Raw genomic sequence first — 12,436 nt, 5'->3', positions numbered from 1 at the left:
GGTCAAAGAGGTTTCTGCCTGTGTTCTCATCTAGGATTTTTATGGCTTCCTGTCTCACATTTAAGTCTTTCATCCATATTGAATTTATCTTTGTGAATGGTGTAAGAGAGTGGTCCAGTTTTTCCAACACAATTTGTTGAAGAGAAGATCTTTTTTCCATTGGATATTCTTTCCTGCTTTGTTGAAGATTAGTTAACCATAACATTGTGGGTCCATCTCTGGGTTTTCTATTCTGTTCCATTGATCTGTGTGCCTTTTTTTTTAATTTTTTAATGTTTATTTTGTTTTTGAGAGAGAGAGAGAGACAGAGCATGAGCAGGGGAGGGGCAGAGACAGAGGGAGAGACAGAATCTGAAACAGGTTCCAGGCACTGAGCTATCAGCACAGAGCCCAACACAGGGCTTGAACCCACAAAATGCAAGATCATGACCTGAGATGCAGTCAGATGCTTAACCGACTGAGCCACCCAGGAGCCCCTCCTATGTGTCTGTTTTTGTGCAATACCACATTGTCTTGATGACTACAGCTTTGTAACACAGCTTGAAATCCAGATTCATGATCCCTCTAGTTTTCTTTTTTTTTTTTTCAGGACTACTTTGGCTATTTGGGGTCTTTTGTAGTGATATACATATTTTAAGACTGTTTACTCTAGCTCTGTGGAATATGCCGTTGGTATTTTGATAGGGATTGGATTAAATGTGTAGATTGCTTTGGGTAGTACAGACATTTTAATAATGTCTGTTCTTCTAGTCCATGAGCATGGAATGCTTTTAGATTTCTTAGTACCCTCTCAATTTCTTCCATAAGTGTTCTATAGTTTTCAGAGTATAGATCTTTTACCTCCTTAGTTAGGTTTATTCCTAGGTATCTTATTGTTTTTGGTACAATTACAAATGGAACTGATTCCTTGACTTCTTTTTCTGCTGCTTCATTATTAGTATATACAAATGCAACAGATTTTTGCATTTTGATTTTATATCCTGTGACTGCTGGATTCACGTATTAGTTTTAGCCATATTTGGGTGGAATCTTTTGGGTTTTCTACATATAGCATCATGTCCTCTGCAAATAGTGAAAGTCGGACTTCTTCTTGGCCAATTTGGATGCCTTTATTTCTTTTTGTTGTCTAATTTCCAAGGCTAAGACTTCCAGTACTATGTTAAATAGTAACGGTGAGAGTGGACATCCTTGTCTTGTTCCTGACCATAGGGAAAGGCTCTCAGTTTTTCCCCACTGAGAATATTATAATTCATATATAGCCTTTATGATGTTGAGGTATATTCTACCTCTCCCTACTTTGTTGAGGATTTTTATCAAAATTAGATGCTGTACGTTACCAAAGGCTTTTTCTGCATCTATTGAGAGGATCATATGGTTCTTATCCTTTCTTTTATTAATGTGATGTGTCATGTTGATTTATTTGTGAATATTGAACCACCTGTGCAGCCTAAGAATGAATTTCACTTGATCATGGTGAATAATTCTTTTAAGGTACTGTTGAATTTGATTTGCTAATAGCTTGTTGAGAATTTTGCATCAATATTCATCAGGGATATTGGCCTTTAATTCTTTGTAGTGAGATCTTTGTCTGGTTTGGAATCAAGGTAATGTTGGCTTCGTAGAATGAGTTTGGAAGTCTTCCTTCTATTTCTATGTTTTGGAACAGTTTGAGAAGAATAGGTATTAACTCCCCTTTAAATGTTTGCTAGACTTTCCCTCTGAAGCCATCTGGTCCATGACCCTTGTTTATTGGGAGATTTTTGATTACTGATGCAATTTCTTTGCTGGTTATGGGTCTGTTCCAGTTTTCTATTTTTCCTGTTTCAGTATAGTACTGTGTGTTTCTAGGAATTTATCCATTTCTTCCAAATTGCCCAGTTTGTTGGCATGTAATTTTTCGTAATATTTGCTTATAACTGTTTATATTTCTGTGGTGTTGATTTTGATCTCTCCTCTTTCATTTGTGATTTTATCTATTTGGGTCCCTTCTCTTTTCTTTTTGAGAAGTCTGGCTAGGGGTTTATCAATTTGGTTAATTCTTTCAAAGAACCAGCTCTTACATTCATTGATTTTTTTAAATAAAGGATTTCCGGATGAATATACACTTGAACTCCAACTTTTTTAAGGTGATTCTGCAACTAACTGTGGTTGTGGAATGGGGACTCATGGGCACCTGCAGAGCATATTATTCTCGAAAAAAATTATAAAGTCTGGATCAGTCACAGGAGGTACAGACCCCAATTAGTAGGGCATGAATGAATGGATTCAACATTGAAAAGCAGGTGGAAGCAATGGAAGCAAAAATAATCCTTCCTATCTTCTTATTACAAATCTGAACAGACTAATTAATTCATGTCCCTGTTGGAAAGGCATTTTTTGATGAGCTCCAGTTTCAGAGGTAGACTGTGGAAAGATAAACCATATTTTTTGCTAGCAAAGAGCTGAGACCAGTAGCTTCTACATCTTCCCAAGCCAAAAAAAAAAACAAAAAAAAACAAAAAACAAACAAAAAAACAAAAGTTGCATGTGACCTCAGATGCCTAGAAGGACACCAAGTGCTATCAGTAATGTTGTGCAATCCCCTTGGCAGCAGCATCCTGATGAAATTTGTCTTTGCAAGAAAGGCCGCTCATAACCACACAGTACCCATATCATACATTCAGTCAAGTGCATCCTCCCCCTACAGTCCTTACAAAACATGAGACCAGCAAGAGGCAAGATCTTCTCCTGAAGTAAACCCACAACAAGTCCAGCACTGCCCTGCTGACATGACTTTCCATGTGATGCCAAGACTGCATCCTTCATTTATAGTAGATGTACTACCCCTGATATGCTTGATATTCTCGCCAAAAAATGCTTAACTTAAATCTAATCGCGAGAAAAGAAATTAGACAAATCCAAGTTGGGCCACTTACAAAACAACTGCTATAGATTCTTTAAAACTATCACAGTCGTGTAAGCCATGGGAACTGTACTAGATTAATGGACACTACAGAAGCACAACAAAGCAGTATGTGATCCTTGAAGCAGCAAGCACTTCCGAGAAGTGTTACGCTATCTGCAACACAGACTCAGAGTTAGGGAGACCACAAACAAGGCAAAATGTAAATATATACGATAAAATAATTAGTAGATTTCAAAATGACAGTATAATTCAAGTGTGGGGTTTAGACCACCAATAGGTTTGAAAACAGTTAACTGTAACACTTTTTTCGCATCTTTCGAAAACTTCTTCAAATGTTCAATTTATGATGCCTTTAAATGAAAAAGTCACTCTGGATAAATACTTACGAGAGCAGGTGGCAGTTTGCCACTCCAGACACTGTCCGTATGGGAAAGAAATGATATAAGCATTGGAGTCAACACATCGTCTCGTGCTACTGCACCACATACACTCCATGCCATTGCTTGTACAGTTGGAGCAGGACGTCCTTAGAGAACACGGCTTTTTGCATGGCCTTGCATTTTGATTTGGACTAACTGGAATAAATCAGCAAATATAATTAGTTTATTTGTTAACTGTATTTTAACACAAGTAGATGGGTTTCATTTGTTTTGCTGTTTTAGGGAATGTTTCAAGTAAGCCAAGTGTGGGATAAAAATTATAGCCAAAAATACATGATAAGGTGAATGAAAATAAAGATGAGACGTCATCTCATCTACTTAGTAAATTTATTATCAAATTTGAACACTGTAGTTCTTTGGGAAATTTCAACCCTTTATAAAGTACATAAAATTATATAATTTAAAACCTTGTAAACAGAAATGTAGCACATGACCTGGTTTTCTAGCTTTGGCTAAACACAACATACACTATCATTGCTTACTTTCTTGTTACAATTTTTTCCATAAACATTTCATATCTTATCAAAACAAATGCCCTGTCAGTGAACATGTCTCTGATATAAACAAACAATTAAAATAAAACAATATACTATAAAATCTTTACATGAAATATAATAGACCTATTACGATAAATATTTTTTTTAATATTACCAAGGATGTGAAGGAACTAGAAGCCTGTACATTGCTGGTGGGAATGTAAAATGATACAACTTTTATGACAAATGGTATGGCAATTCCTCAAAAAATTAAGCACAGAGTTACCATATGATATAGCAATTCCACTTCTGGCTATATGCCCAAAAGATGTGAAACTGGAACTGGAAAAGATATGTGAACACCCATGTCCACAGCATCAGTACTCACAACAGCAAAAGTAAAAGTAACTCAAATCTATGCTGACAGATGAATGAATAAACAAAATTTGTATGTACATATAATGGATAATTATTCGCCCTAAAAATGGAATGAAATTCTAATATATGCTACAATATGGATGAACCTTGAAGACATTATGCTAAGGAACGTAAGCTAGCCAAAAAAGTTCATACACTTTATGATTCCACTTATATGAGGTACCTAGATTAGTCAAACTCATAGAAACAGAAAATAGAAGGTGGTTGTCAGGGGCTGAGGGAGGGAGGTACAGAGAGGTATTTTTTAATAGATACGAAGTTTGGGAAGATGAGAAAGTTCTGGAGATGCTTGGTGTTAACTGAGGCACTTACCAACACTGAACTCTACGTTTAAAAATGGTAAAAATGGTAAATTTTATGTTATGTATATTTTACACAATTAAAATATTTAAAAAGAGAAAACAATATTCCTTTCTCACTTAACAAAAATCCATTCCAAGACAAATACCATATGATTTCACTCAGATGTAGAATTTAAAAACAAAACAAATAGGCAAAGGGAGAAAAAGAGAGAGAGAGAGAGAGAGATGCAAATCAAAAAAGTCTTTAATTATAGAGAACAAATGGATGGCTACCAGAGGAAATGGGGGTGGGGGATGGGTTCAATAGGTGATGGGGATTAAGGAGCACACTTGTGATGAGCACAGGGTGATGTATGGAACTATTGAATCACTATATTGTACATTTGAAACTAATGTAACACTGCACGTTAACTAACTGGAATTAAAACAAGAAAAAAATAATGTACACTTCTAGCATTTTATACTGGTTAATAAACCAAATAAAAACTTAAAACACAATTAGTACAGGTTTGGAGTTTGAATTCCATAGCCAATATAAAAAAAAAATTAAAGGTCAATCACCACAAAATGACATATAATGCAAAAAAAAAAAACCCATATAACAGAAAAGTTCCTTTTTACTTGCCAAATGAAATAGATCTGTAAGATGAAAATAATTTGAAATAGTTGTTATTCTTAAAAACAAAACTTTCTTTCAAACACTATTATTATAATAGACATAAACAAAATTATAATAGATTCTTACTAGACTGCAAGTAACTATAACCATAAATTCATAATCTCCCTATTTCAACCAAGAAATAAAAATTGTATAAAATAATAAAATTTTATTTCCACCAGTTAATGCTGAGGTCACTAAGACTTAATGGGGAATGTGGATCAAGATAAAATTTACCAAAAAATCAGGAAATCGGGGCGCCTGGGTGGCGCAGTCGGTTAAGCATCCGACTTCAGCTCAGGTCACGATCTCGCGGTCCGTGAGTTCGAGCCCCGCGTCGGGCTCTGGGCTGACGGCTCGGAGCCTGGAGCCTGTTTCCGATTCTGTGTCTCCCTCTCTCTCTGCCCCTCCCCCGTTCATGCTCTGTCTCTCTCTGTCCCAAAAATAAATAAACGTTGAAAAAAAAAAATTAAAAAAAAAAAAGTTTAAAAAAAAATCAGGAAATCAACATCATAAAAAGATGGTGAGGGGCACCTGGGTGGCTCAGTCGATTAAGTGTCCAACTGGGCTCACAGGTCATGATCTCACAGTTCATAAGTACGAGCCCCACTTTAGGCTCAGATCCTCTGTCTCCTTCTCTCTACCCTTCCCCTTCTCAAAAATAAGTAAACATTAAAAAAAAATTAAAGATGGTGAAAGTTACTTCAGGCCTCTAGGCTATCACACATGGAAGAGGAGTTAGAAACATAATATTTTTAAAGAAATATTAGTTTACCACTTACCAACAGGCTTTTCACAAACAAGGCCATCTGCCATAGATGTACAAGGATTAGCTTTTAGGCCTGCCACTGCAGCCTTTTCTAGATAGGCACAGAACCCAGAATCATTTGGTTCACCAGGAAGCCACTGTAATGTTGTATTTGTAAAAGGAGACATGTCTTCCCATCCCCAGTAGGATATATTGATCTTGCGTAAGCCTACCCAAGGTGATACTTTCTGTAAACAACAACAAAAAGAACATTAAAAAACAAGTTGCATATAAAAATGCCACCATTTTCCTCAGCAAATGGTTCATCACCATTAAAAATTACATCTAAAAACATACAGAACTGCTTTTCTAATGACCAGGGGTAATTAACAATTCCAGCACATTTTGGAGAATGATATAGAAAGAACCCCGTTTTTAAAACATAGACTTTGTGCTCAAGCTACATGACTGGGGTCAATTATTTAGCCCTTGTGAACCTCAGTTTCCTCTTCTACAAAATGAAAAAATACATGTCTGATATAAATACCAGCCTGATAAGGCAAGATCACTACAAAGTTAACATACTGCTGCAGCTACTGCTGTTACTGCTACTGCTGCCATTACTGCTCCTACTGTTGCCAATTTAATCAGTCATGGAGGTAAGAATCTAAAGCGAAGTTGCCATTACATGCACAGTGAGAAAACAGGAAACAAAACTAACAAACTATATGTAGAGGTGAGTGGAAACTTCGTAACATGTTCACAAAAGAACTCAGAAGAATAACGCCTCTCTCCTGACTTAGATTCTACTGGTACATCAGGCCTTTCATGTAATTTTAGATGAAGTTATGGGTCAGTAGGAACCAACCAGGCACTGGGGTTCACTACAGCAGACTTGGAGCTAGGGTCAGCAGCAAAGTCATGTGCTCACTTCACTCTCCTTCCCCTTTGCAGAAGTTATCTCTCACCATGCTTCACTGCCCTGCATAGGCTTGGGGGCGGGATGATGAATGTAATGTGAAACTGTCCTTTCTGATTTCTGTGCTTCTCCCAGGTGCTAGAATCTCTTACCTAGATTCCCTAGTTCTTGTAAAGGTATTTTTGTATATGAATGGTTCAAACCAATGTTCTATGGGGGAACAAGTGCTGGGAATTTCCATTCTGTCATCTTGCTGACATTATTCCTAAACACTTATACCTTAATATACATAATATATTTATTTTCTAAGTTACTAAGTTAATAATATTGTATTACAGTGTGAGGTGACTTCAAAACTCCACCTCATCCTTTCTACACTGTGGACTGTCAGGGTAGATAAAAATATGTATCTGCATTTGAGTGTTTAACAATATACAAATAAGATGTAGATATATAGATATAGATAGATATAAATATATAGATATCTCTCGTGTTTACTCTAAATATGCTGTATAAATGGTCCTAGAGAACTTATAAAGATAGCTACGGACCTAGAAACTTTCAAAGCGTATAAACATAATCAATTTCACATAGTAAATACTCAACAAATTATTTCTCAGATATAATTAAAATATCCTATGCATATTCATTATGACAGTCGATCTCATACCACCTAGTAGAGTACTCCACACATAGTAGGTAGCCAATAAATTTTGTTAACCAAAGTTCATCAGAACAGGTATGGTTATTTTCCACCATCCAATTGCTGAGACAGAGATAGTGTTTAATAAATGTTTCCAATTATAAAAATACACATGCTACTTTGTCTTGCGATCACCATAGATTTCACACATTATTCTGAAAGATATTTTGATAACAAAAAAGCTATGACATTTTTACAGTTCTTGATAATAACAGCAGGAGTCAATCCAGCATAGATATTTCAGATTAATGATTGTGCTTCACGTTACAGCGACTCTGTCTACATTTCCAACTATCTGTAGGAAAGACAAGTCATTTAAAGTAAAATATTACTCCCTAACTCATCATGATAAGAATCTGAGAGGAAGAGGAAAGAAACAGAAAAATGAAGCCGTTGATAAAACATTGAAAGTAACTATTACCCAGTAAATGAACTGGACAGGCAGTTGAAAATAGAAGACAAATTATAACATTATGAAAATTTACTAAAGCACATCATAAATCACTGCAACATTTCATTAGCCATTTCCGATAAGCAAATGATTATTTGACCCAGAATATTTCTTTCAATTGCCTGAATTTGTCTGTCTTTATTTGCCAAGGGAGGGTTATCTAAGTGTATACAAGTGGAATGACTCAGGATATAACTCATTTTACATAAAGGTATGCTTAATGGAATGTCAACTTGCAGAAGCTTCTACCTTTGCAACGCTGCTAAAGCTCAGCTTTCTAATGAAACAAAACCTTCTTCTATTCTAGAGCGCACTAGTCCACAAACTCTCAAATCTATGTTCACCACACAGCCAAAGTAACGGTTAGTACAATCTTTATGATTTATAGCAACAAGCAAGAAAATTGAGGAACACAAGAAACCTTGAAATGCGCAACTTCTGAACTTGCACATTTCAAGATTGTAGTGTAAAAACTAAAAATATTACATTTTAAACAAGGAAAAAAAGCAACAGAGCTCTAATGCGGAATACTAGGACTTTCTAAAACTCAAAGACTGTGGATCTACCACTAGTAAGCTCCTTATAAGCGACACAATACAGAACTAATTTTCAAACGTTATTTGTAATTGTCCCCCAATTTTGTGATTAAAGAAATAAAGCCCCTGGCATCAAAAGAATATAACAGATCTTAATTTATGTTATATGCTCCATACAATTAAAAAAAATTTACACATATACCTTTTCACATTTTTCTAAAATTTTTTTTTAACTAATTGGTGTCTCTCTTACACGAAACCACATACATCTTACCTTCAGGACATTAGGCTGATAACTCTTAAGACAAAGAAAATAAAAAAAAAAAAACATAGGTGTTTCTCTTGCCTCCTTAGAAATATCTTCATGTGCTGACCAACTCAATATCCTCCAGAAGTTAGCTAGGGCATTACTCTAGGAAACTCCTTAAGACCACATCACTAATTAGATATACACTCTCTTTCTTCATATATCCCATGTGCAACTATCATTATAATTATCACAATACAGTATAATTGTGTTTGTCTTCCTCACCAGTAAAATCTTTGAGAACAGTGATGGTCTTTTAATTTCTATCCTCAGCAAGCCGTAGATTGCCAAGTACATTGAAGGTGCTCAATAAACATGTACTAACTGAATGAATACTGGCCCATTCTTCACAGAAAAACAGTTACAATTCACACAAAAATGATTTCACATATCAATCTGCATACAAATTTGGTAAGCGTTTTCTTTATTCTATTAATATCAAGCATATGATAAATGACATCTAACAAATACACTGTGATATCCATTTCAAAATTTTGAATATTTATAAAAACCGGTTATATAATTAATTTAACCATTTTATTAAAGCGTGGAGCAGGGCTTTGGCTCAACAATTAGAAACTCACATTAATAAAGTTAAATCATCTGGTATTGATACTCATAAGAAGTATACATTCTGATATCTCCAGAAATGTAGGCAGTAATAGTGAAGTGATGTCCATAAAAAAATTTCAAAAGTGAGTGTCCTTAAGTCCCCTTAATTTTTTGTAACATTTATGAAAACTGTTCTTATATCATGCTTTAAACACCAGATATATATTCCTCTGTTATGAGTAAAAATAAAATCAGTTACCCATTCTTCATCATAAATCAGGAATGATCTGAAGAGATTAAAGGTCCTAATACAACTATCCAGGGCGGTGGGGCCAGGGTGGCAAGGAGAATTTGTCTCACCATGGAAAAATTAAAATACTCCGGGGCACATCCTTTTCCACAATTAATATAAGTATTAACTATTCATCCAATAAATTCATTTAGATACCTACGAATTCTAAATAATGATTTCTAGAAATCGTAGTAATAGCAGCAGTCCAAACAGTGATACCAAAATAACAACCCTTAAAATGCAAACAATAATGATAATTACTGTAAACACTCAATAAAATTTATACTCTTTACATGCATTATCTCATTTTTTTTTTCACAATAAACATGCAAAGTAGCTATGATTATTACCCCTGTTACAGGGCTGGAGAGATTAACTTGCTACTAAGTTTTAAAGATAAGCAGTACGTCCAATTCCATGCTCTACATCACTTTGATAATACTGTCCTCAATGCTTCTTTAAAATCAGCTATACCAAGAAAACATTATGTATTTCTATGGCAAGTAATTGGTAACATTTGCTCTAAAATAGTTTCAAGCCAAAATTGTCTCCTCTGTCCTATATGGAGTGGAGTTCTGGAGTATCAATAGAGTATTTGTCCAAATAAAAGCCATAATTGAAGGTCAAAATAAAGTTGTTGAAATCTGGTGTAATACAGTTTCACACATTCGTGAGTAACAGATATATTAGGGACATACATCCATTATTTGTATAGAAATCATGCCACTTTGTGCATTATTTACCATAGGGTGTGTACGTATATGTGTGTATATACTTATCTTCAACAGTAGGCCAAAACTAATACAAGTTTCAGATTTAAGGTATATATTATTGTTTAGTCTTATCACTTACTTGATCTCTTTTGAGTTCTAATTTTATTTTTGAAACAAAATGCAGAAAGCTTCTGTGATGCTATGACAGTTTATATTAGTATATTTCAATTAAGCACATGAACTAAAGTTTCTCATAACTAGATTTAGTAAATTATTTCCAAATCTTCTTACATAATCTACTCTTATGAGTTGACTATATTTTAATATCCCAAGAATAGAAAATAAATACTGTAAATTCCTATTAGAAATGTCTTATAAAATAATATCTTGATACAATTTTCAAAGAAATACTCAATTTTTTACAGAAATATCTTCCATAAAACTCCCTGAAATATTGAAACTGTTTCTAAGTGCTGTACGTTCCAATATCTTCCACATACTTTACGAACTGGTTTTTGTCCTGCTAACTTTTATTACATTATTTCAAGCAAATCTACACCTAGAAAATCGCATAATTCAAAAACCCAACTCACAACACACATACACATTCACAGAAAAATACATATAACCAATGTGTTGGGTCTAGTGTTTTAATTATAAGGGACATCTCAAATTATGAAGTAATTACACTTCAAAACAAATTCTTAAATTTTATGCACATGTATTTTAAGTATATTTATTCATATGAAATGACTTCTTGGTAAGAAATGCAGTGGTTTACTGTGTAAAACCAAGATGTGTAATTTAGAAAACTTTATTCCCAAATACATATACAGAATAAGTCCACTGCTAATTGATTTTTTCAGTCAGTTCCACTTTTACTTCCAAGATTTAGTAAAAATAATTTATTTAGAAGCAAAAAGAATGAACCATTGCTAGTAAGTATAGGACTTTCTGCATATTTCCATAATATAAACAAGAGTTATTACCTGTTGTGTATACTTCTGTATTTCATCCAGAACAAATTCTACTTCTTTTGAGGTTGTTAATGAAGCAAGATTTCCACTAAGATTATAGCAATAAAGTTTTGCATTGTCATAGCTTTCTCTACTGGAATTGATTCTAAGACAAGCATCACCAATATGATTCCATCCTTCTCCACAAAGATGAGCTAGTCAAAAAAAATTATATCTTATTTTTAGATTATCAAAAAGCATTTATATTTTTCAGTTATTTTAGAATTCTAAATACAATTTCTATATTTGTTTAAACAACTTTTAATGATAAAAATTTTAAATATATCAATATAATTTAAAAAACAAAACTTATCTAATAGTTTGGTGGAAAAGAAGAACAGAAGATCCTAATTTTTTTCTTTAATTCTTAAGCACAATATAAGCTATAGCTCTATAATATCTGTTAAAATGTGTTGACTGTTTGCAGGGTTTTTTAGTGTACTGGCATACAGTATGTTAACTAGTAAAATCACTACTGTATTTACATCCCCGGGCCCAGCTTACATTATACAAGATCACTTCAAAGAAAAATAACCAGCATATAACAAGCAAATTCAAAGTTATTCCTCTTTTCCAAATCTAATTTCCACAGTTCAGGTATACTATTTTAATATAAGTTGGGTTCTTTGATTCTTTAATTGTAAGTGTGGAGAGAGAAGTATCATTTATGTTTAATAAAGAAGCTATAATCTTTGCTTTTTATTTATTTTTAATGTTTATTTATTTTTGAGAGAGAGAGAGACAGAACATGAGCAAGCAAGGGGCAGAGAAAGAGGGAGACACAGAATCCGAAGCAGGCTCCATGCTCTGAGCTGTCAGCACAGATCCCAACACGGGGCTCGAACTCAAACCGCGAGATTGTGACCTGAGCTGAAGTCAGATGCTTAACTGACTAAGCCACCCAGGCGTCCCATAATCTTTGCTTTTCTATGTTTATTTTTAAACAGGTATGCAGGTCTTTCTAACATTTAAACACACTA

The 12,436-nt window shown here is 34.2% G+C and overlaps 1 protein-coding gene across 3 annotated transcripts in view; it reads right to left on the bottom strand.

Annotated features, from left to right (window-relative positions):
• The window catches only part of ATRNL1 (attractin like 1), a 778,070-nt gene that overhangs the window by 597,609 nt on the left and 168,025 nt on the right, over nt 1-12,436 (bottom strand). For all 3 annotated transcript variants that reach the window (XR_007145488.1, XR_007145489.1, XM_047826276.1), the window contains exons 15-17: nt 11,430-11,611; nt 6,002-6,215; nt 3,292-3,480 (exon numbers count right to left, since the gene is read on the bottom strand). Coding sequence is in view for 1 of the 3 variants with exons in the window: in XM_047826276.1 (XP_047682232.1) it covers nt 3,292-3,480; nt 6,002-6,215; nt 11,430-11,611 (585 nt within the window). In the remaining 2 variants the exon portion in view is untranslated. The remainder of the gene's footprint in view (nt 1-3,291; nt 3,481-6,001; nt 6,216-11,429; nt 11,612-12,436) is intronic.

The sequence above is a fragment of the Prionailurus viverrinus genome, chromosome D2 (assembly GCF_022837055.1).
Source record: "Prionailurus viverrinus isolate Anna chromosome D2, UM_Priviv_1.0, whole genome shotgun sequence".
Lineage (NCBI taxonomy): Eukaryota > Metazoa > Chordata > Mammalia > Carnivora > Felidae > Prionailurus > Prionailurus viverrinus.
This window is presented reverse-complemented; position numbering and strand designations above follow the sequence as displayed.